General features: G+C 47.5%; 2 protein-coding genes and 1 non-coding gene across 8 annotated transcripts in view; all 3 read left to right on the top strand.

The window, feature by feature from the left end:
* The first annotated feature begins 99 nt into the window (after positions 1–99).
* CWF19L1 (CWF19 like cell cycle control factor 1) lies at positions 100–17,040 on the top strand. Of its 3 annotated transcripts, XM_054832194.1 has the most exons (14): positions 100–189; positions 354–438; positions 939–1,017; positions 3,180–3,281; positions 4,088–4,302; positions 5,936–6,054; positions 6,628–6,712; positions 7,594–7,734; positions 11,817–11,928; positions 13,566–13,645; positions 14,560–14,769; positions 15,534–15,653; positions 16,592–16,689; positions 16,804–17,040. In XM_054832194.1, exons 1-14 carry the CDS (start codon positions 167–169, stop codon positions 16,946–16,948), a joined length of 1,614 nt encoding a protein of 537 aa, XP_054688169.1. In that variant the 5' UTR covers positions 100–166; the 3' UTR covers positions 16,949–17,040. The 3 variants fall into 3 exon arrangements, with proteins under 3 accessions (XP_054688169.1, XP_054688170.1, XP_054688171.1); XM_054832195.1 differs by lacking the exon at positions 3,180–3,281; XM_054832196.1 differs by lacking the exon at positions 100–189 and having other exon boundaries at positions 380–512.
* LOC129209079 (small nucleolar RNA SNORA12) lies at positions 15,221–15,362 on the top strand. Its single transcript, XR_008577977.1, has one exon. It is a non-coding gene; the product is annotated as a small nucleolar RNA SNORA12 (small nucleolar RNA).
* CHUK (component of inhibitor of nuclear factor kappa B kinase complex) overlaps positions 16,985–24,201 on the top strand; it is a 32,149-nt gene continuing 24,932 nt past the window's right edge. Inside the window, exons 1-4 of one of the 4 annotated variants that reach the window (XM_054832190.1) lie at positions 16,985–17,215; positions 17,300–17,394; positions 18,926–19,040; positions 21,949–22,018. In XM_054832190.1, coding sequence (XP_054688165.1) covers positions 17,057–17,215; positions 17,300–17,394; positions 18,926–19,040; positions 21,949–22,018 — 439 coding nt within the window. In that variant the 5' untranslated portion in view covers positions 16,985–17,056. Of the gene's footprint in view, positions 17,216–17,299; positions 17,395–17,434; positions 17,454–17,501; positions 18,782–18,887; positions 19,041–21,948; positions 22,019–24,201 lie in introns of those variants that run through there. The other 3 variants (XM_054832191.1, XM_054832193.1, XM_054832192.1) reach the window with 3 other exon arrangements.

Genomic DNA, 24,201 nt, shown 5'->3' with positions numbered 1-24,201 from the left:
GCCCACTCGCTCCCACCCAGCCTCTCTGGGCGGCGCACCCGGAAGTGGCGGCGGAGCGCTTTGGGCGGCGCACCCGGAAGTGGCGGCGGAGCGCTTTGGGCGGCGCACCCGGAAGCGTCGGGAGGTTCGTGTGCGGCGGCGCCTGTCCGGGTTGAGCACGTTTGCGATGTCGGCTGTGCCGCTGCGTGTGTGAGTGCGGCGGGACGGGACGGGGCGGCCGCGGGGGGGGGGGGAGGAGGGGGAGGAGGGGGAGGGGGAGGCGGCGGCGGAGGAGGAGGAGGCGGCGGCGGCCGCCGCTGCTGAGGCGCGGCGGGGCCGTGCCGTGTCGGCCGCTGAGGTGCCGTGTCCCGCAGGCTGGCGTGTGGCGACGTGGAGGGGCGGCTGGAGGCGCTTTTCGGGCGGGTCCGGGCCATCCAGGGCAAGAGCGGCCGCTTCGACGTAAGGCTCCGGGGGTCTGGGGGAGACCGGGCGCGGGGTGCCCCGCTCCGCTCCCTGCGGGGCACCGGGAGAGGGTGAGTGGGGCAGTTCCGCGCGGGGTTCCCGTACCGGGGACGCTGGGATGGCTGAGGTCAGGAGCCTGCCCGGGGTGACGCGAGAGGAGTTCCTGCGTGGAGGGGGTGTGCTGGGGGTCTTGGGGCAGGAGCTGAGCCTGTCCCCCTGGGGCCGTGACACTCCTCGCTCTGCTGCGGGCACGAAGGGGCTGGTGGAGGAGCTGTAACCTGTGGGCAGAGGGTGTGGGAGGGCGACTGTGTCTTTGCCAAGTTTAAACCCATTAACGTTGCTGTTAAGCGTTTAACGCTAGGTGCAGGTAAACATATAGGAAGCTCTATACCATACCAAACAAAACGCTGCTGCGTGTCACAGGACAATGTAGCGTGTCAGTGAAAAAGTTGTGTCTTTGGTCAAATGGCAACTCTCGCTTTATCTGATGTTTTTAGATGCTTTTGTGTGTTGGGAATTTTTTCGGCTCTACTTCAGAGACAGAATGGGCAGAGTATCGCACAGGAGCCAAGAAAGGTAAGGGGGTGTTGTCACTCTGGGCGCTGGTGATTGCACTATTTTGTGACCCATTTCTCTGTTTCATCACAGTATGCTTTTCATTTCAGAAGCTGCAGTTAAACAGCATAACATTAAAGCAGTTAAGTAGGAGAACTTCACACAGGAGGGAAAGATGGGTTTGTTTTAAAACAAAACTCATTTCTGCCATGCTCTCGGACTTGGGAGCACAAAGAGGCGTGTGTCCAAGTTGCCTGGCCATGATTTGGGCATCAAGGCCTGTGCCTGGGCCACCTGGCCAGCTCTGTTTGCAGTCATAGGAGAGACACAGGATGCTGCTAATTGGTGTCAGCATCTTGTGTGTGCTTGCCTGGGTGTCTTATGGCTCCACTTCTGTTCCTACCATAGCCTCCTTACAGTGTCAGGCTGTCAGCAGGGCAGTCCTTGTTTTCTCAACCTGGGTAAGCTGAGAACCTGTATGTAGATGTTTATGGGGCTTTGGTCAGCAGGCTGTGAGATCCCAGCACGCCTGCCAGTGTGTAGCCCTTCTGCCACTCCTGGTGTTTCCCTCACAGAAATTCCTGGTTGCTTCCCTGTTTGCACCTTCACACTTCCACCGCAGACCCCTCCACAGTGCGTAGCAATGCTGTTCTTACCCTCCCTGCATTCAGGCCTGAGGAGAAAGGGGAAAGCAGAGGTGCTGGCGGGCTAAGCATCTCTGTTCTTCAGCCATGGAGATCAGAAGGTTTTCCAAAGGAGCAGGGTTTGCCCATTCCTCCTTGATCCCCGCAGCCCTTGTGCTGAAGAAATTTTCCCAGCCATGGATATGAAAAGTCCTATGTGGACTTCTTTGCCTCTTTTCACACCCCTCTTGTAAGGGAAATGCTACCTTACGAGCATTTGTAGTGGTCCTCTTTCCTCTTCAGTGCTACTCTGGCTCTCGCCCCTGGTATGAAGCAAGCTGGAAAGGAGCTGGGACTCTTCCCTTCCGGTTCCTGTCTGCTGCTGCGTCACTCCCCAGTTATCCTCCACTTGTTTGTGCGTCTGTGTGAGCTGTCTGAACAGAGACTGTCCCATTTGCTACTTGTGTCTGAAGACTTGCTCTGGTGAGGCATGCTGCCTTCTGTTCCTGTTGCTATGAGAAAACAAGGAGAATCATTACTGGTTTGAACTTCACTCCCGGAGGAAGCTGTCCTGCATGCGCAAGGAGAAGAGTGGGTGTTAACGGCAAAGTCTTCCCTGGACTGATGCATTTTTGCTCGTCCTCACTTGAATTGTCTTTACTCTTTGAACTATTGAAAAAATCCATAGCTTATAACCTCACCTATACACAAATAGGTACAAACAAGATTCATGTCACTTCATTTTTGTTTTAAGCTGTTCATAAGGTTTTCAAATTCTGCTCTGCAATTGAAAGCAATCTCCTGTATCTTCTGACTGGGGGAGCTGGAACTTCAAGCAACAGTCTACCAACAGCTGTAGCAGAGCTGCTGTATTGCTGCTGCTTTCCCTTCTTAAATAGGAAACTAGTGCTCATTTTTATTCAGTGAAGAACGTAGGACCTGCTGATGAGGTGAACTGTTGACCAGCTTACTGGTGTTTGGAGAAAGCAATTTTTATTGATCACCTAGCCATAGAGAAATTAAAACTGATGCTTCCCATTGCTTTTTTTTTTTATTATATCCACTACTTCTAGGTGAAGTCATGCAGCAAGTTCTTCTACCACGTGAATTAAAGAGCAGATGAATGTGAGCTTTTCCCCTAAAACTTCAATGGTTTGCAGTTTTTTGATAGCCATACAAATTTAGGTCAGCTTAAGCTGTATCACCAGGTGTCCCTGTGCTCTGGTATCTAGTGAGCACTGCTCTAGGGAAGACCTGTGTTTTTAGGGCTATGGATCATTTCAGAGCTGATCTTCTTATATAGGCAGTGGAGCGAGTTGTAGTTAAAGCAGAGGTTATTCTCTGCTGGTGCTATATGTGTCTGTAGAAACAGCAGACTTGGGGACTTTGAAGGAAGGTTTCTTGTTCTGGGCTTATTGCTCCTCAGCACACTGCAAAGGAGTGGTGTTGGGGTCTGTAGGAATGGATGGGACCTGCTGCAATTCCTAGTAAATGTGGACTGAACTTGTGCTGATGTACTTGAATTGAAGCAGACTGAGTGCATGTAGTTTTCTTCCTCAGCTCCAATTCCAACCTACGTGCTTGGTGCTAACAACCAAGAGACTGTGAACTATTTTCCAGACGTCAGTGGCTGTGAGTTGGCTGAGAACATCACTTATTTAGGTAAGGCTGCTGGTGATTTGTGATCAGGGATGTGTATTAACCTGGTGGTGCTTTCATGAACGTTTTCTGATCTTCCCACTTCAAAGCGCTTCCTTTTTTTCTGGAAGTTTTAAGGTGGCATTTCTTGCCATGGGGTTCAGACTGGTGTTGAACTCTATCTTGAAGGGCTAGTACAATCTGCTATGTAAAGTGTGAAAGAGAACCCTGCTTGTTGTTGTTGTTGTCTAACACTGAACTTGCTAACCAAAAGGAAAAGCAGTTGAAAAAAGCTGTTCTTTGAGAATATCTTATTCCCATAGCGTGGCTGTCTTTGTATAGGGAAGGTTTCCTACTTGAAGTGTGATTTTGCTTTGCTCTGAGGCTGTACTGGAGTAGCAGAGGTAAGAAGTGTCTACATTAAAGGTAATGAAGCTGTAGCAAAGCTAAAAGGAAAAACTACTTTCTTTCTAGAATGCCACCTGACAAAAAACCATAACAAGTAAGGGCACTTGCAGTTACCTTTTTTTTACTCGGCCTTCGTACTGAGCTTTTGATATGGATTGATTTTTTGGGAAGCAAGATAGCAGTGAGGAAAGAAGACTGAGGGTTGTATGAACAGCTGCTTCACTGTAGGCAGGGTTGGGTGTGAGCCGCTCTGCTAAAACATGTCTTGACCGCAGCTGATGGGCACGGAAAATGAGCTGTCTGTAAGAATAGTTTCAGTGCAAGTAATGCAGGACCACTGAATTTGGTCATCTGTCTGTGATGCGACTAAGAGATTACTTGCAATGTCTACATCTTGAGTGCATGCCTGTGTTTCGATGCAGGCCGTCGAGGTCTTTACAGTGGTACTTCTGGACTGCAGATTGCATACCTGAGTGGTACTGAGTCCCAGGATGAGCCAGCTCCTGCCTACAGTTTTAGCGCAAAGGATGTGACAGAATTAAAAACATCTTTGTTATCAACCCCAAACTTCAAAGGTGTGGATATATTGCTGACGTCCCCCTGGCCCAGAGATGTGGGGACTTTTGCCAACAGTGCGGTAAGTGTTCTGTTTTCTGGTGGAATGGGTTTCCAGATGGATTTAATGAAGGATTGCCTTTCTGCTTGCTGTAGCAATTTGGGCTATTGGGCTATCTCCAAGTGCTTGAGAAAGCTGAGAGTAAAAAACCAGACAGCGGATGTTCTGGTTCTTCAGAGAAGAAGGACCAATGGGGAGGGGGATTTGTGAAACTTCAGGGGGTTTTATCTGTCCCTGCCTGAAAAATTAAGAGTCAGTACCTTTCATCTGATCACAAATGTTGCTCTGAATTCAGTTGGTTGCAGTAGCTGTAGACTGATGCTGCTAGTCTGTCATGTGGAATGCTGTGCTCCAAGCATCTTCTGTACCACTTAACATTAAGTCATTCTTTCTCCCCCCTTCAAAACTTTTTAAGCATTTTGTTGTTTATTTCCTTAAGTATCAGTCAGCTGTACTAAATGGTCTGGTTCTTCCTCTCTCTGGAGTTTGAGGATGTTGTTTCATTTGTGTCAAATTTTCTGTTGTTAATGTTCCTCAGCAGAGGTGACTTCCCAGTCCTAAGTTCAGGTGAGCTGAAATCTTTCTGGAGAGCAAGGCCACATACCATGGCAAAAGTATGCTTTTTGCTTCCTCTCAGTATCTTCCAACATCCAAAAAGAGGTATTATTCTCAGTCTAAAAGCATTAAGAACCCTTCCTTATCTTCCACACAAACACCCCCCCCCAAATAAACCAACCTCTCTAGCCTTGGGAGTTGGAGAGAAACAAGTTGTAGGGGTGTTCTGGCTTAAAAAGAAAACTCAGGTCTCAAATTCCCATGGGGATTCTCTGTAGTAGTTCAGTGTATCATTCCACACTTAGCTTCCCTTGGCATGAATTTTCTGAGCATGTTCTGACTTGAATTAACAGAGGAGTGTATTAATAGTGATTATATTCAAATACGCATCTTGTTGGAGTGTGTACTTTATCACCTGAGGATTTCAGTAATAAGTCTTGGAGATTCCCTTGTGCACTCAGACACTGAAATATTGACACTCCAAGCGGGAAGTTTGAGGAATGAACAATTAGATCTCTTGCTCTTTGTCACGTGAAGTTTCTCCTTCAGCAAAACCAGTGTGCGTTGCTAAATTGCATGGATGAGAATTGACTCCCTGGAGGAGACTGTGGGTTTCCTTTTCCTGAGAGGCTTCATAGCTCTGGCCATTTTCTAGAAGCAGCCAGCCCTCAGTGCAGACACCTGTGGGCTCCCCTCTGCCATGCCTGCTGCAAGCTATTTGCTTGACTCATGCACTAAAACTTTGGCACTATGGGCATGTGATCAAAACTTGTCTTAATGATTTTTGACATGTATTGGTGTTTGCGAAACTCGCTCTGTGCTGCCCTGGCTTCACAAGACCGAGAGAAGGAAAATATGACAAACTTGGATTGATGAAACAACTGGATGCAAACCCTGAGTACACAGAACGGAATAATTGAGTCGGCTCTGGTTGATGATAAGGGATTGAGCCCTTTTGACTTTTTTTTTTCCACTTCCAGCGAATGGTGACCACTAAAGTCAGTCTCTACATCTCCAGCATGCAGTTCTGTATAAAAGTGTTTCTTTTCACTGTAACCTGACAGGGTTTTTTAAATAAAACTTGGTTTGTATTTTGTAGGGAGAAATAGATACCAAGAAATGTGGCTCCAAGTTAGTATCTGATCTAGCTGCAAGTCTCAAACCAAGGTACCACTTTGCTGCCCTGGAGAAGGCCTATTACGAAAGACTTCCTTACAGGTTAGTAAGACCATGTGACATCTCATTTATTTTCTAGTAAGAGTTCAATTTTTAAAGAACACATGAGGACAACTTTAAAAATAATTTTATGAAGTCATCCAGCCCCAACACAGGGTCAAGATTGTTTCTCAGATGCATCTTATTACCATAATTCCTGCTGCCTTGTGTGGTGAAGAGACTGGTGTCTTCAGTCATAACTTTGTGTATAAAATGTGACTAGTGACATAAGGTAGATGTCAGAACAACCTACAAATAAAACTAAGGTTGTCGTGTTAATGTTGGGTAAGATTATTGTCCTTGCCACAGGAAACACTTTAAAGGTGTAGCTGTTTTCACACTAATGAATTGTCCTCTCATCTCTGTATTTGGACTGCAGTGAGATGCCATTTTGGTCTGTGCAGCTGTTTGCTGTTAGATTTCATGACTGAGTCTGTCCTCAAGCTTCCTTGTTCTTGGCCAAAAACTGTATGTGGCTGACATGCTGTCTGAGTAGCTTCGTGGACGACACGTCATTTTCCCACTGTCGTTTTCTATGTTGTTATGGCAGTACAATCATGTTTTGCCTCCTTACAGAAATCACACAGTGCTACAGGAGACCCCACAGCATGTGAGCAGGTTTATTGCACTTGCTGATGTTGGCAATACAAGCAAAAAAAAGGTACTGACACTCTTGAATCTTTCTTCTTTTCTCAAATACGAGTAATAGGCCGGTAAGCCCAGCTTTGGCTAGCTAGAGGACAGCATCGATCACTTAAAAGCTTGACTGAAGTGGAGTTATCTGTCTCAATTGAGTAACAGATATCCTTCTGACATAATGGGCAAATGGTGAGGGCTGCAAGATGGGTTCTGAGGCACCGTCGTTCTTCTCTGCCTGGTCAAATGGCATGTAACTGTGAAGACAGCTGCAGAGGAAAGTGGTTAGAAAACTGCTCTTCCTTCTTCATCCCCAGCTGCTTTATGTATTTTCTGTTTGCATGGCATGCTTTAGGAAGGAAGCAAAATTCCGAAGGAGCCCTTACAAATGACTGAAAATAACTAACTTCTGGGGTGGGAAGGGGCTGTTTTCTTGGGTTTTTGGGTTTTTTTTAAAAAACTTGTTTCTCTCCTCCCCTTAAGAAAGTTACAGAATATTGGTATAGAAGGACAGGTTACTAGTGGTTAAGAAGGTATAGGAACCAGACCTGGTAACAAAAAAAGGTCCAGGAGTTCTGGACAGATAGAAGGCATGGAAACAGGCAAGGATCAAGGTCATTCCTTTTTCAAGTAGGATACACTGCTGCTTTTCAAAAAGATCCTTCCTTAATGTGAAAGGAGTGAGCCACTTGGAAGCATTGCATAAACTCTTGGTTGCACTGGGTGGGAGACTGGCACAGGGAGTGTTTTTCATGTCCTGCCTTAGCTTAAACACTGATTTGCTGAGTTCTTGCAGTGCTAAGTTGTGTGTTAATCGTTTCAGGGTGGCTTAGTTCACAGCTGACCTCTTCAGAGTTCAGTCATGGCAAAAGCTGCTTACATTTGAGCTGTTTGTTTTCATTCTAGTATCTCTATGCCTTCAGCATTGTGCCGATGAGCTTGATGGACCCTGCAGAGCTGGTGAAACAGCCACAGGACGTCACCGAAAACCCATACCAAAAATTACGGAAAGAGGCACAGAAGACCAAAGCACCCGTGTGTGCAGAGGTACTGCTGCATTCTCCTTCATGTGTGCGTTCTGGTTTTGCTCTCTGTGTTCAGGGAGCTTAGAACAGTGTTTACCTTTAACGTTGGAATGTTCCTGTCCAAAACACTTCAGGGTTCTGTGTAAACTATTTGCATCAACCAAACTGTATAGATGCAATGCATGGGAGTTTGTTACAGTTTGCCCCTTCTTAAGCCAACCGTGTCCTGGGCTGCATCCCCAGCAGCGTGACCAGCAGGTCGAGGGAGGGGATTCTGCCCCTCTACTCCGCTCTGGTGAGACCCCCCTGCAGTGCTGCATCCAGCTTGGGGGTCCCCAGGACAAGAAGGTCATGGAGCTGTTGGAGCGAGTCCAGAGGAGGCCACAGAGATGGTGCAAGGGCTGGAGCACCTCTGCTATGGAGACAGGCTGAGAGAGTTGGGGTTGTTCAGCCCGGAGAAGAGGAGGCTCCGGGGAGACCTTACTGTGGCCTTTCAATACTTAAAGGGCGCTGTCATGGTTTAGCCCCAGCTGGCAGCTGAGCACCACGTGGCTGCTTGCTTACCCCTCCCCACTTAGTGGGATGGGGAAGAGAATCTGAAGACAAAGGTAAAACTCGTGGGTTCGGATAAGGACAGTTTACTGGGATGGCAAAGGAAGAGAAGAATAACAACAACAGTAGTTAGAACAGAATATACAGGAGGGCTGATACACAATGCAGTTTTCTCACCCAAGACCGATCGTGCATTCAGACCATCCTGGAGCCATGACACCCATCCCTACCTATCCTCCTTTTATGCTGAGTGTGACATCATATAGTATGGAATATCCCTTTGGCTAGTTTGAGTCACCTGTCCTGGCTGTGTCCCCTCCCAGCTTCTTGTGAAAATTAACTCTACCCTAGCCAAAACCAGGACATTATCCACCCCTAATTCTATACCATCGACATCATGCCCAGATCCTACACTTCCCAATTAATCACCACCGCTTTCCCTGTCTTTGGTGTGTATATATATACACGCACATATATCATTCCCTTAGTCTGTAGGCCATCCCTCTGTGATGTCCGTTGAGTTCATTTAATCCGTGACTTGGGGCTCCATCTGTCATAACAGTCTCTCTGGGCAGGAGCGATGGTGTGTGCTGTTGGATTGTTACGGCTGTATCCAGTTTGCGGCTGGTGTATCTGGCAGGGCCCGTGCCCGCAGTCTGCGGGTTGAAGATGTCGAGTTCAAGGAAGTTGCTGGGCGCCAGTTGCTGCCAGGCCTCCCCATATTGATATTTCAGCCATCGTCCTCCACACCAGACAGGCTTTACCCGCTTGGCTTGCTTGACTGCAGCGCATGTTTCACATTCATGGATAACCTGTGAGATGGTGTCCATGGTCAAGTCCACCCCTCGATCACGAGCCCATCTATATGTTGCATCTCTTTCTTGATGGCCTGAGGTGTCATGGGCCCAGCGAGCTATAAATAATTCACCCTTATGTTGCCAGTCCAAATCCACCTGAGCCACTTCAATCTTGGCAGCCTGATCCCCTGCTGGTTGTCGTGATGTTCCTCAGTGGCCCGACTCTTGAGTATGGGGGCATCTACGTGACGTACTTTTACAACCAGCTTCTCTAGCTGGGCAGCAATATCTTGCCACGATGGGGCAGCCCAGATGGGTTTGCCTCTGCGCTGCCAGCTGCTCTGCTTCCATTGCTGTAACCACCCCCACAGGGCATTGGCCACCATCCATGAGTCAGTAGAGAGGCAGAGCATTGGCCACTGTTCTTGTTCAGCAGCAGTTCTCTAGAGCCAGCTGGATGGCTTCATCTCTGCAAACTGGCTTGATTCTCCTTCTCTTTCAGCAGCTTCTGCAACTCGTCGTGTAGGACTCCATACAGCAGCCTTCCGCCTCTAATGCTTTCCCACAATGCAACAGGACCCATCAGTGAACAGGGTGTATGGCTTCCCATCTTCTGTTGGTTTATTATATGCTGGGTCTTCTTCAGCGCATGTCACCTCCTCCTCTGGTGACATTCGGAAGTCTTTGCCTTCTGGCCAGTCTGTGATCACTTCCAGGGTTCCTGGGCAATTGGGGTTTCCTGCTCGATCCCACTGTGTGATCGGTGTGACCCACTTACTCCACATAGCATCAGTTGCATGGTGTGTAGAGGGGACCCTCTCTTTGAACATCCAGCCCAGCACCGGCAGTCGGGGTGCCAGAAGAAGCTGTGCTTTGGTACCAACCACCTCTGAAGCAGCTCCGACCCCTTCATATGCTGCCAATATCTCTTTTTCAGTTGGAGTGTAGTGGGCCTCGGATCCTCTGTATGCCCGACTCCAAAACCCCAGGGGTCAGCCTCGAGTCTCCCCTGGTGCTTTCTGCCAGAGATTCCAGGTAGGGCCGTTCTCCCTGGCTGCGGTGTAGAGACCGTCCTGGAGCTGTGCTGCCCCTCCCTGACTAGCACCCTTTTATGCTGAGCATGACGTCATATGGTATAGAATACCTCTTCGGCTAGTTTGGGTCACCTGTCCTGGCTGTGTCCCGTCCCAGCTTCTGGTGAAAATTAACTCTCTCTTAGCCAAAACCAGGACAGGGTCTTACAAGAAAGATGGGGACAGACTTTTTAGTAGGGCCTGTAGCAATAGGACAAGGGGTAATGGTTTTAAACTAAAAGAGGGTAGTTTGGGACTGGATATAAGAAAAAAATTTTACGCTGAGGGTGGTGAAACACTGGCACAGGTTCCAGAGAGGTGGTAGATGCCTCCTCCCTGGAAACATTCAAGGTGAGGTTGGACGGGGCTCTGAGCAACCTGCTCATTGCAGGGGGTTGGACTAGACAAGCTTAAACAGTCCCTTCCAACCCAAACCCTTCTGTGATTCTCCCTGTAGGTCTGCATGGTGATGCTGTAGTTAGATCTGCTTGCTTGTCAGGACTGTCCCCTATGGGCACCTCTGCATGCAGTCTTGTTCTTTCTGAGCTTGTCAACTTTGCAGTTGGCCCCCAATTTTCTCCCTTAGACTGCTGGCTACTCAGGTGCTATCTTTTTTTGATACTGCATTTCCACTGTATCCTTCGATGCTGGTGAGCTAGGTGTTGGGTACTGTGTGGTTTTGGTTTTTTTTTGTGGTGCGTCCTAAGTTACAACCTTCATGCTCCTTTAAATATTGATTGCTTGCCACCTGAGGGCAGAGGGGTTCCTTCCTGAGGCCTGAACACCGAGCTGTTGGTGTCAGAAGCTTTGAAATCCCCAACTTCATAATCTGATCATCAGACAAGTGGCTTATGTTCATTGCGCAGAGCATGTTTTGTCCTCTAAGCATTGTGGGATAACTCTGCTAATGCGGACGTGTGAATAGTTATGCCTGTATGTCTTAACATAATGTAGAGAAACCAAATTGGGAAATCATTGGCTGAGATTTGCTGTTGTGTTCAGCTCCTGGCAGTAAGCCTTTAAATAGACCAAACAGTCAATAACTTGATGGAAGCAAAAATTATTGTATCTTTGAGCTTCAATATCCAACTGGAGACAGGCACAAAAGCTTGTGAAGTTTCTGCTGTACGTGCCAGTTGGGTTGGATTTTACACTGCAGTTGTGCTTCCCTGTGGGAGCCAAGCCAAGCGGGCATGAGCAGCCCTGCTCTTTGCGTTCCTCTTCCCAAGTGCTTTCCTCTGCAGCATTGAAGCCTCCTAATGGCATTTTGCCATACGTGACAGCTTAGTCAAATGGTTTCAGCCTTTGTGTGAGTCTGTTGAGAGACATCTCTAAGATATAAAGACATTCTTTTGGTACTGGCTGTCAAGTCAAAAAGAGATTTGAATAATCCATAAAATCAAGCAATTCTGAGTGTTCAGCATGAGGCTAAATAGGAGAATGTGGCGATTTGGGGCAGCTTCACGTAATTTTTTCCCTGGCTGAGGCTGTGTATCCAGGCAGGCAAAGTCTGCTGCGTTACTGAGAGAGCTCAGTTCATTCTCTTACAGGATATCGATGCTTTTGCTGTTGAAGCTTTTCAAAGGTGGTTACACACCTCTTCAGGAAAAAGCAAATTCTTGTATATACTGTGACTCTCTGTGATGCAGTTATAAAGGGGTTTGGTTTTCATTTTCTAACAGGAAGAACCAGCTTGTCAGTTTTTCTTTGATTTGAGCAAGCACCAGGGAAAGAAACGTCCCTCAAGTGGGAAAGAGAGCGGGAACTCCCAACCCAAACAAGCCAAAAAACCCCGTAAGTATGTGGATGCTTTTTTCCTGGGCTCTTCCCTTTGAGGCATTGGACCATCTCCCTCTTCATTTTTCTCAAGCTGTTGAGCTGTATATGTCAGCTTGCCGATGTGCTCTGTCACTGTACTGGTTGCTGTGGGAATACAGAGGAATGAAAGGTCCCTTTTCTCCTACAAACCTGATAATCAATAGGTGAAAGAAAAGCCAAAAGTATAGTTTAAAAGCTAGTTGGATCTGTAGTGGTTGAGGTTGGGCCGATGCCATTTACCCTCTGAACATGACAAAAGGCAGTTTCACAAAGCAGGATGTTTCCATTCAGAGGGACTGCAAGAGACTGGATCATGGTGCTGATGAGCTCTTGAAACACCACTTTAGTTTTCTGTCCTGTGAGTTCATGAAGTATTAATGAATGTATTTCTGTGCTGTAAATCTCATTAGGGTTTGTCTGACTTGAAGAAATTGAAATGAAATCTCTAAGGATTGTGACTCCTCAATGACAGTGTTATTGCAAGCATGTGTTTTTAGAAATGTTGGTCTCAATTATAAAGAAATTTGGGCTTAAAATGCAAATGTAGGTGTCGGCCTCCCCTTTTGTTTCTGTGAAAACTATTCCCACTGCCAGTGGGTAAGAAGGCATTCTTCAAAAATGCCTCTGGTAGATCAGTCTGGTTGCCTTTGTTACGTGAGACTAAGTTGTTCAGTTTTTATTTATTAGATTTCCAAACCCTTTGCGTAGTCCTTGCACATAACAGTTCTACAGGCTAAATTACTTTATGCTGAAACAAGTGCAGTGTCATTGCTCTGTATGTGCCTGCAGAGGCACAACTGGCTGTAATGGCAATCAGATTTGATGAAACAATGCATGCGGGTTTTCTTGTTTTCCCATATCATTTCTGTAGGACATACTGTGCCATTGTGCATATTCATACAAGTTCCAAGGTCTTCTGGAGTTTGATGTTATGAGAAGAGAGCCTTGTTACACTGTTCTGCTCAGAAACAAACCTCAGAATTGGACGTTTGGTTTCCTGCAGTTCTTGGGAGAGCCCCGTCATGTTTACTGCATCTGCAAAGCTTCTTATCTATTCTTGTACACAACCTGCAGAGGATGTGAATATAGTGTTTGACCCTAAGGAGAGTCCTAGCTTAACAATGCCATCAACTTATATTAAAGGTCAGCTCAGGTATTGCAGTTTGGGTGTGAATCCAAGTGTTTTGAGTGTTATGAATAGGCCAGATCTGACAAGTCTGTTTGACAGTGTCTGTTCTCGTCTGTACCTAGGCAGTAATTTTACCTCTTTTTGATTTTTTTGTTTAAATTCGCTGGTGCTTTCTTATTAGTGAGCTGTAACCATTAAATTCCTGGAATTAGTGCTCTTCCATTAAATTAGAGCCTTCAATTAGAATGGCAGTCAGCAAGGGTGTGACTGCTGCCACCTCCTCTCTTGCTGGAATTTCCCAGAGGCACCAGTTCTCTGACCAGATCTGCTTCCAGGAGCCGTGTTCTTCTGACAACTTCAGCACTTTATCAACTGGGAACGGTGGCTGGAAAAATAACAGCTCTTCCAGATCTTGTTCCGTTCCTTGTTCTGACAAATAAGCCTTGTGCTAACACTTGTTTCTCTTTTTCCTCTCCCGATAAAGCACAGCCCACAGGGCCCTGCTGGTTCTGCCTCGCCAGCCCAGAAGTTGAGAAGCACTTGGTTGTTAGTATCGGCACGCATGTAAGTACCTGTAGCACGTTCTTTGCTACACGACGGCAGAATCTTGCTAAGACATGGTAATTTAAGATATCAAGCTCCAATTTTAAATCTTAAAAAAAGAAACAAACTTTATTTGAAGCTGACTCTTGATTTTGTTTTCAGTTTCCCTGCATATCCCCTACAAAAGACTTAAGTAGATAAAGTCTTTTAAAAAATGAAGCATGAAATTTTGCTCCAGCAGCAGGGCTGGATTATCGTGCCAGAACACTTTCTGCTGTGCCAGCCCTCATGGTTTGCTTTTGTTACCATCTGGCAGAACTTTTCCAGCATGAACTCAGTGTTAACTGGGACCTGCTGTGGCAGCAGGATGCACTGGAGTTATGCCAGATCTCCCTGGGATGATTGGTTTCAGTTTTGTTATGTATAGATTAAACAAAAGGTAAGATAGCTTTAAAGTTGACATCTGGAAGTACATCTTGGAAATTAATTCAGTCATTAGTATATTCACTTTGCTTAAAGTTATTGCTCCTGCATAGCATAATCCACAAATTCCTACAGGAACAGGTTTGTCCACGGGCTTATTTTAAAAGCTGTTAACAATTTTCAAGTGGATTTTCTCGTCATAGTAAGAAATTCTAGCCTCAGTGGTGAAGCTCACTCAGCTGCTTTCCTGCAGACAAGGCATTCTATGGCACTCAAAAAAAAATTTTTTTTTTTGATCCTTAAGCAGTTCCCCTCTCTTTCTCATTCCTCTAGTAATTAATAAATTGGTAATAAACAATCCCTAATAAGTGGCATAGAGAACACTTTCCAGTTCCCGAGGCAGAATTGCCAGGCTGGGGGATACTCACAATGCAGTCAGAGAGTAAATTTCCACAGCATGGTAAGTGAGCGTTGCTTGCAGTGAGTAACCAGTGTGCATTGTTTCACTCTAGTGCTATCTTGCCCTGGCCAAAGGTGGCTTATTACCTGATCACGTCTTGATTTTGCCGATCGGGCACTATCAGTCAGTGGTTGACTTGTCCTCGGAGGTGGTGGAAGAAGTGACCAAGTACAAGTCTGCCCTAAAGGAATTTTTCAGAAGCAAGGGAAAGAGATATGTCCTATTTGAAAGAAACTATAGGAGTCAGCATCTGCAGCTACAGGTATGGTTTCAGTGTCACCCTGGGAGAATATAAACTTGCACTTACCTGCAAATGAATCGAAGAAGAAAGCTCACCTTCAAATTTCCCTCTTTATTTTGTGACTTCCCAGAGTATGGAGAGAAGTCATCCTACCCACAGATAGTGCCAGAGCAAAAATAAAACCGGTGTGCTGCTTCAGCCACAGTCATTTAATTCTTCCTGTTACAGCAGCACAGCATTGGTTGTGTTGAGTGGGTGAGGAAAACTCAGAACTGGTTAAAAAGTCCGCACGGTTTTCAGATAGGTTGCAAGACTTTGCTCTGATTGTATCACACTGGCACACGAACTGTGGTGCTTGCATTTGTAGCTGAAGTAGGCTGAAAATCCAGATACGTGCAGAACTTTGGTCACTGTCTACCAGCCCTTTGATTTGATTTTTTTTTTGTCCTTGTGTGTCAATCACTTCGGGGTTTATTGTGGTGGTTTCTGTATGTGGCAGATCTGTAACTATATCAGAGCGGCCTTAAACTACCACAGAGATCAGAATGGAGCAGGCTGTGCTGAGAACTTTTTCAAGCTTTTAGTTTTCAGCTTTTTGTTCAGCTCCTACAGAAAAAAAAATCTCGTAAGTTTAAGCCTGTACAGATAGGTGCTCACCTGTCTTGTTTGATGATGCTGAGCAGTACTGAGGAGCGTAGCAGCTCCAGTGATGGATTGATTGTTTTCTGTAAGTAGTTTGTTTTGCCTTTTCTTCCTTTTATGGAAACATTGTCCTCCCTCTCCAGGTGATTCCTGTCCCATTGGACCACTGTACTACCGAAGACATCAAAGAGTCCTTTATTTCACAGGCACAGGAACAACAGATTGAATTATTAGAAATCCCAGAGCACTCAGATATCACGCAAGTATGAGACAAGATTTCACCTGTTACTTACTTTCCCTCTGTCCTGTCTAGGCTGCCGTTTCCCCGAGGTCACTTTGCATGGTAGGGTTAAACTGTTGGAGGCAGATCATTGTAGACTTGATTTGGAGATGTGCCAGATGTATTTTGCAGTTCCCATGAACAGATGCATTGTTTATCTGACAATTGTTCTAGCTGCGTGTAGGGCTTGCTGAATTCATTCCTTCTGACACCAAACCCCAACCCCCTTTCTATGCTGCTGCACATCAGGTAGCTTTAGGTTCCCTTGCATAAGAATTTGAAATAAATCTTCCTGTTATATCAGAGAAATGAGCCAGTAGTGATGTAGGGTTTTTTTTAATTTGTGCTCAGTGGTGACAGGGAGACCTGATCTGCAGCAGCCGCAGGAAATAGCCTTTGTGTGTGCTTGTCTCTTTCCAAGCCGTTGCAGCTATTGATGCCCACGGTGGCAAGCTCAGAGGCTGATTTTTTAGCCAAGAAATGCGAACGTAGTCTCTTCACGTGCTTTTCTTCCTCTAAAAATGAGCTGTATTAGTACAGGATGACTTAGCTCGGAATGATCAGGACTGCCTGGCTCTCTCCTTCAGTGACTCTGTAGTGGTAGCTAGCTGCAGAACTAAACCACAAAAAAAATATTACAGTTGCGCCCTGTGCGCATCCTCTACTGATGAGCCTAGCAGAAAGCGCTCCATCGCTTCGTCACCCCCTGGAAGTTAGTTTGATGTCAGCCACTGATGCGGTTTGGTGTCTCTGGGTTGGCTGGTTTGTTTTGCCGAGTTTCCTCTCTGAAGGAAATCCTCTCTGGTTAGAAGACACCTGCCCTTTTCCGAAACCCGTGCTCTTCGCTGGTGGGAGGCCGCGGCGCTGCCGGGGGTGCGGGGCTGCCCGGCGGACCCCCCCTCCCGGTCTCTCTCCCCGCAGGTGGCGCAGCCGGGGACGCCGTACTTCTACGTGGAGCTGGACACGGGGGAGAAGCTCTTCCACCGCATCCGCGGCCGCTTCCCGCTGCACTTCGGCAGGTCGGTGCCTCCCCTCCTCCCCTCTGCCTTCCTGCCCTCCCCGGCCTCGCGGGGCGCGGCGCTGACGGCACGCCCGGCGCGTGACGTCGGCGGTGACGCCGGCTGTGCTTGCAGGGAGGTGCTGGCGAGCGAGGCGCTGCTGGCGCTGCCGCAGCGGGCCGACTGGCGGCGGTGCGAGGCGGAGCGGGCGGAGGAGGCGGCGCAGGCCCGCGCCTTCCGCCGCGACTTCCAGCCCTTCGACTTCGCCCTCCGGGCCTGACGGCGGCGCTGACGGCGGCGGCGGACGCGCGCGGCTATTGGCGGGCGGGCGGGCGCGCGCGGTGACGCGGCAATAAAGGCGGAGTGCCGGTGGCGCCGAGTGGCTGCGATGGAGCGGGGCGCCCCCCCCGGGCCCGGCGGCGGCGCGGAGCGGGCCCCCGGCGGGGCGGCGCTGCGGGGGCAGCCGGCGGGCGGCTGCGGGCCCTGGGAGATGCGCGACCGCCTGGGCACCGGCGGCTTCGGTAACGTCTGCCTCTACCAGCACCAGGTGGGGCGGCGCGGGGCCGGGCCGGGCCGGGCAGGGCGGCGGGCAGGGCAGGGCCGGGGCGGCTGACGGCGCTGTGTCCCGCAGGACTCGGGCGCCCGGGTGGCCATCAAGTCCTGTCGGCTGGAGCTCAGCGTCAAGAATAAGGACCGCTGGTGCCACGAGATCGACATCATGAAGAAGTGAGTGCGGACGGGGAGCCGCGGCACGGACGGGGCCCGGCGGGCCCGAGCCAGCCGGGGTGAGGGACCGGGCTGTGGGCACAGCCAGCCCCTGAGCCAGCCGGGGTGAGGGCACAGCCAGCCCCCAGGCCCCGAACCGACCGGGCGAGGGTCTGCCTGTCGCCTAGTGTCTCTGGGTCGGTTTATCTGTCATCCCAGGACGTCCAGGCGCTTCTGCTCTGGTGTAACTAGATGCCTCAGCTTGGGACCTAGCGACATCCAAACTCTGCACTCCCGTGCTGCTTGGGCTATTTGTCCGTTCCCTGGCGATACCTAAGTTCCTCCAAACTCGTACCATGCGGTGTGTTGAGTTTTAATGTGGTGACATGAGAACACCTGCATGTTCCCATACCGTGCAGTGTGTTCATCTTTGATTTAGCAACCGGGAAGCTAGGAATTGCTTTTTTTTCTGTTACGCTCCTACGCGTACAGAGTAACATCTCCTAATGCTTTTTCATGAGAAACTGTGTACTCTGCTGCCCACCATCTCTCTCTCCAGCATGTCACTCTGATGTACCTGTGAACCAGAGCTGGCCAGGTTTGTCCTCCTGGATGTGTGAGCAGTAGCTCTGGGTGCCAGCGTCTCATACAGTTGTTCCCTCATCCTGAGAATTTGTCTTCCCTTTTGAGAGACAACCCAGAGCATGAAATGCTTTGTCCCACTGGTGGGAGCAGGGACGCTGCTCAGTTTTGTGCTGAGTTGTCCTCACCAAGGCCTGCAGTGGCCCTGCTACGTGGAGCTTTACTGAGCTCCTAATTGCCACCTTGTAACCCTCGCCTGCTCACTGTGCACGCTGACAGTGGAGGAAACCACTTGCAGGCAGCATGAGTTTGTAAGTCAGGGCTTGATCATCACTCTTTAGTGTTTTCGCTATATTTGTTTCCTGAGTACAAGTACTGAGCCACACAGCTACAGCTGCTCTTGTGGTGGCTTCCAGGGGCTTTGGAAGGTGTACACAAAAGTAATTTGTATTCACTTCCTTTTGGATGTGTCTTTTATTCCCAAGAGTAATGTATATTGGAGGCAGTCGAGAAGCAGCTGTTTGAATTGAGTTGCAGAAGTGAATCCTTCCCCATGTACGTAGATTTACACCTGCCTGGTTCTACCTCCCTGGTACAGTCACATGTGTTAACAGATTCCTGTGAGACCGTTGGGCCAGGGGGAGACTATCCCCACATGCAGAAACAGAGGCACGTATGTAATGACTTTGCCAGGAACGTGCAGGAATCCAGAATGTGAGCCTGGATCCCAATCAACAAAGTCCTGTACTTTGACTTAGAGCCGTTGGTTCTGCTCATCCTTGGTTTGTGTATTCCCAAGGTCTGGATTTTACGCATTTGGATATTGGTAGGTACCAGCTGAAGAGTTCCGTTTGGGGAACACAAATTGTACCCAAAACATAAAACATGAAAACATGGTTGGTTGACAGTCTGTCATCTTGTTCTTCCAAAAGAAGAGTCACAGTTTTCATCCAGCTTTCCACGTGCTTAGGTTGAACCATCCCAACGTAGTAAGAGCCTGTGAAGTTCCCGAGGAGATGAACTTTCTGGTTAACGACGTTCCTCTTCTGGCTATGGAATATTGTTCAGGGGGTGACCTCCGGAAGGTAATGTCTGCTTTGCTTTGCAATACGTAGCAAAATAAGTGGAGTTAATGCTGTTTCTGTAACTGTGGTTGTCTGTGAAACCATGTATGTTTTATGGCACTCTTCTTTTTAGGTACAGGTGTGGGGAAATAAATGTAAAGTGAAAAAAAAAAATACGCACGGGAAATGAGGCTTGTGTTTCTGAAACCAGAGGACAGAGAGCAATCCAAGGGCAGATACTCTTTTCTCCTGAAGCAATGTGTCCTTTCATGGAACTGCTTTAGTGTTAATACAACTTCCCAAGCCTACTCGTGCCCAGCGCGTTTGGCTTTGCTGCTGGGTGTCTCTCTCTGTTTGGAGCCTGACCTGGTTTTGATTCACATGTAGCTGGTGTTGGGTTGCTCTCAGCATGGGGAAGGATCCTTTTCCTACTGGATTGGGGCCTCCAGGGCTTCAGAGACTTTCCTGTTTCCTGCTGAACGGGGAACTGGCCTTCTGTAAAGTAGCAACACCTGAGAGTAAAGGAACCTTTCAGTAGTTCCCCAGGCAGTGGCTGCATGACCTGATAGAGTTTATGCTCCCTTTCCACTGCAGCTGGAAGCAGCTTTTTGTGTAGAGGTGAAGAAGCAAATCCCTGTTGATTAAGGTTTGCCTTGAAATTGCCTCATCTAAGTGATCGGAAAGCTCGTTTTTCTGTTGTTTTTGTTACTGGTGTTAAATAGCATTGGAGGAACACAAGCGGATGTTGAATGCAATAGCTGCCTATCAGTGATAGCAGCTAGTGTGTCGGTAATGTCCTGAGCCTCATGTTATGTTTTTGAGCTGTTTAAAACAGGAGGGACAATTTTAAGGTTGGCAATGAAAGGCAGTGGGTATATATGAAAATATATAAAAATATGAAAATAGCATTTGGATGTTGCAAACACGTGTAGCTGACCGTGTTCTCAGCCATGTTTGGGTGTTGTATTTTTGCAGTAAAAGTTTTGAGACTACTTAAAGGTAAATTTGAGTCCCTGGCCAAGAAATTTGGGACTACGTTAGCTCCACTTGCAATGCAGTATTTAATCATTTAATTTCTAATGAATCCTTAGATGTTGCATAGGTGCTGGGACAATTTAGGAAGTAACATGCTTCATTTAATTTGATTGCATGTAATGCTTTGTTGCTTAAAGGAAAAAAAAAAGCATGGTTTTTTTTTAATTTCTGATTCTGATCTTTAAATCATTTTCTTAAATTCGCTTGGCATCATTTGAGTTTTGCACTGCTATTAATTTCTCATTGCATGTCTGCAATCTTCCATAAAGCCTGAAAAACCATCTGCTTCTGTCTATGGGCCATGCACATTTTTACGCTTGTGCTTTTTCAGGGTGGCATTCTGGGCTCTGAGCTTGATTTCTGACTTTGCCCCCCTCCTCCTTTCTTCAGCATATCTACACAGAACTTAAGGAGAGCAATGTTGAAGTTTGGTTTCTCTCCCATAGAGATTTGGCTACTGGTTGTGCCTGAAGCACAGGAGGCAGGCAAAAACATGAGGTTACATCGTGAGAAGGGTGGTTGCGGTGCAGAGGTGTACCTCAGTCATCTATAAAAGCCTTCAGTGTAGTGATTAAAAAGTCAGATCACATGCGGATTGACTTGGGACATATGCAGGAAACTGCTGAAATTACTTGCTGACGGATCACAAAGACAGTGATTAGGAGGGGGTTTCCTATGGTGCTTCTACCATACCTTTTGCTAGAGGAGAAAAATTCAGGGCAAGGGAGAGGAGAGACAAAGAAGCGCTTTTGAGTGGAGGCAGGGTTGAGAGTTCAGGTCATGGTCCATGCTATGAATGCTCCAGTGATCCACAGGCCAATGATGTGCTTTTTAGCTCAGGATTAACTAGGTGGGTGACCTAGGAGCCAGCGTGCTGAAGTGTTGAGCAGCTGCTTCTGGTTGTGGGAGGGCAGTCAGGAAGAAGACTGTGTCCCAAGGCAGAGCTAGCCAGCAATCGAGCACTCCGAGCTGAGGAAGGTGACTTGTGCGGAGTGGGGCAGCCTGCAGCAATAGCACCGTTACCGGACAACGTGCCCTTTGTTGGTTTTAACGTTCCTGACCGCGAGGTGGGTGGCTGGTACTGTGCCTCGGACCCTGCAGGGTGCAGGCAGCGTCACGGGAGTGGGGACTGACTGCAGAGGTGGCCGCACAGTGTTTGGCAGCCTCTTGCAGTGGGGGCTGATACCTGGGTGGCTTTTCCATAGCACAGGGTATCACTTGGGTACAGCTCACGGAGAAAAACAGGCTCTGTAGAGTCCATGGCCAGCTTGTGCAGATTAAAGAAGCAGTTGCTTTGAGCGAGCTGGGCTATTGGGGAGCTGTAAATGCTGTGATCTTCTCTTCTGTGGCCTACACTGAAGTTAGGAGTTAACCTGTTGGTTTCCCTTCTCATCCGTTTATCAGTGACCCGTGTTTGAATGCCAAGGGCTTAGATGTCTATCCGTTTCTTTTGCTTTTTGTCACTTTGTTTTCCTTACTGGAGAGTTGTTCTTCCAAGCAGCAGTTCTGCTTCAGGTATTTGGGGTGTTCTCAAATTCCATCAAGCCGAACTTCAGCAGATTCCAGGAGCCTCAGGATCCCCGTTGCCTGCAGCTGTATGGCCCTGCCTGCATCTCTTGCCTGTTTGCTTTCTGACGGCTTTCATGCTTTTGTGGTATTATTCTGTCAGTCCAAATCTTCTTTTCAACCCCATCTCTGTGCAATGATTTTTCATTTTGTCTGAGTTGTTTTCTTTTTCCCCATGCTTTTATATCACAAAGCCAACTGCCTCATTCAACTAGAGTTATACTTGAGCTGCGCTGTTTTCTGTGTCATGTCAGCAGGGGATGGAGAATGTTGTTCTGGACTGTTAACTGTTGCACTGTGGGTCTAAACATCTTTTTCTTTACTGTAGTTGCTAAACAAACCAGAAAACTGCTGCGGACTTAAGGAAAGTCAAATACTTTCTCTGCTTAGCGACATTGGTACGTAGTCTAATGCCTTTTTTGTGTTTTTTGCGGGGTTTTTTATTAGGTGTAAGGGCATTTTGCTTTTTCAGCTGACCCTGAAAAGGGGACTAACGAGAACAGGGTGTTAAAACAACTCAGATGTCTATTTCAGAGGAAGGCCTCGGTATCCCTGTTGATCACAGAGACAAGAAGCTCACGCTAATGATGTGTCTTTAGAATGAGATTGGAAAAGCTGTGTAGTGGTCAGTTGTAGGTAACTATGATCTTAATGTTTTGCTTTCTTAAGGTCATGGTTTTCTGTTCAAATTCCATTTCTGTTCATGGCTCTGGAGAGGCCAAACTGCATGTCACTTGAAGGAATGTAACTTTTACAAGCCAAAAAGCAAGAACCAACGTGAGAAGTGCCGTAGTTGCCCTGTGGCTTCTCTGTGTAGGTTTTGCTTAGTAGGAGGGAAATTTTGTTTGTTCAGGGTGACAGTACAGAGGAGACGATAAACTGGAGTGGAGCTTTAGAGCAAGGTAGGTAAGAGCATAGCAGAAGAGGAAGCCAACCATGCCATGGCTAGTCCAACAGTCTTCTGTCTGATGCTCTCAACTGAGGGTTAATTAGGTAGGTGATCCCAAAATAAGTGCACTTAAATGTTGAGAAGCTTCTCATTTTGGAAGAGCAGTTCTGCTGGTCTGCATTAGAGTTGTGGCTAGCACAGTGATGGAGATCTTTGTCTCCTTTACTCAGCACTGGGGAGGCTACATCTGGCCCCAAGTTGTACACATTTGGCAAAGCCCTGCAAAGGCTACCCAGGGCCTGTAGCATCTGACCCAGCAGGAGGTGGGCTTGTTGGGTCTGGCCACAGGAAGGCTGAGGAGGGTCTGAGAGCAGCCTGTGGCTACAGAAAGGGCGTTTGCAAAGGTGATGGATAGGACCAAACTGTATTTGGTGAGCAGCGTAACGAGGGGCACCAGCCCTGTGTTGCGCCACAGGAGGTTGAAGTGTGAGGTTGGAGAAGAAACCTTTCCCACCAACACTGCTGCTGTGCTGTGGACAGCCCTAGAGAGGGTCCCAGGGCAGCCTACAGGGAGGCAGGGTGATGACAAAATGAGAATTAGCCAGACATCAACTTGATCTGTATTACAGGAGGTGTCTGGTATCATGTGGATTTCAGACTATGCAGTTTGGAAAGGGAGCAGGCAGCAAATCCATACAGGATGGGAGTAGCCCAAGGTGACAGCACTGCTCATAGGGAACAATTTAATTTGTTACCTTTGGGTGCCTGCTGTAAAGCCATTTCCCAGGCTGTAGTAATTCCTGGAAATCATTCTGTGACACAAACTTGATAATCTCCAGAAGTGTTCCATCAAATAGTCATTTTTAAAACTGTTGAGCTTTAGCTTGCTTGATGCCAAATTCTTGACCACTGAGAATACTTTAAGAAAATAGAAGATGTGAGACTTGGGGAGTACAAGTCATCTGACTGAGGGTGATGCCTACAGAATGTTTCTCTAGCAAGTGGGCTTTCCAGGAGAGCTCCTCAGTAGAGCTCCCTGGCTTTTTAGTTTTCTTGCAGATAACCCGTCTCTGTAGGAATGGAGCTGGTTTTGGCATGAGAAAGCATTTTGGATGTAGTGGCCTGGGCTTCTGTCCTTTCAGTGTTCAAACAGCTTGCAGCTGAGGTCCTGAAATCAAGCACAACTCAGTGTTCCTTCATCCTTGTTCCCCATCCACCTGCAGAATGGAGTCTGTTTTCATAATAAGTTGAATGTCTTTGGCAAAGATTAGAAAATGCAGTGGAGAAGAAATGCAAGTGAGAAGCTGTCAAATGTATAAATGATTGGTAAATCAGTGAAGGTTGGGGACTTTTCTCCCTGATGGGAGCAAGTGTTTGAACTGTGGGCAAGGCGTGTTGGTTGAGTGTTTCTCTTAAAATAATCCTGTAAAGAATTTACAGTCACAGCTGGTTAGAAGTAGGCTTTACACAATGTACAGTCAGAATATCATTTGCATAGGAAAATTTAAAATACTACATGATGGAGATGAGAAAATATAATACCTGCCTTGAGCTTTTCATGGGACCTTTTATTTCCACTTGCACATCTCCAAGATTTAAAAATCATGACTTAAAAAAAAACAAAACCAAAAACCCTCAAATTTTGAAAATTGTCTTTTGCTGTTTTGTCTGTGGCTGTGTCCTGTGGCAAAC

Source organism: Grus americana, chromosome 7, assembly GCF_028858705.1.
Source record: "Grus americana isolate bGruAme1 chromosome 7, bGruAme1.mat, whole genome shotgun sequence".
Lineage (NCBI taxonomy): Eukaryota > Metazoa > Chordata > Aves > Gruiformes > Gruidae > Grus > Grus americana.
This window is presented reverse-complemented; position numbering and strand designations above follow the sequence as displayed.

What these genes read in the sequence shown, in the direction of transcription:
- CWF19L1 (XM_054832194.1), top strand. Translation starts at nt 167, where the DNA reads ATGTCGGCTGTGCCGCTGCGTGT. An exon ending in TACGAAAGACTTCCTTACAG is followed by an intron (nt 6,055 to 6,627) that starts GTTAGTAAGACC and finishes GCCTCCTTACAG; the next exon opens with AAATCACACAGTGCTACAGG. An exon ending in GTCAGCATCTGCAGCTACAG is followed by an intron (nt 14,770 to 15,533) that starts GTATGGTTTCAG and finishes CTCCCTCTCCAG; the next exon opens with GTGATTCCTGTCCCATTGGA.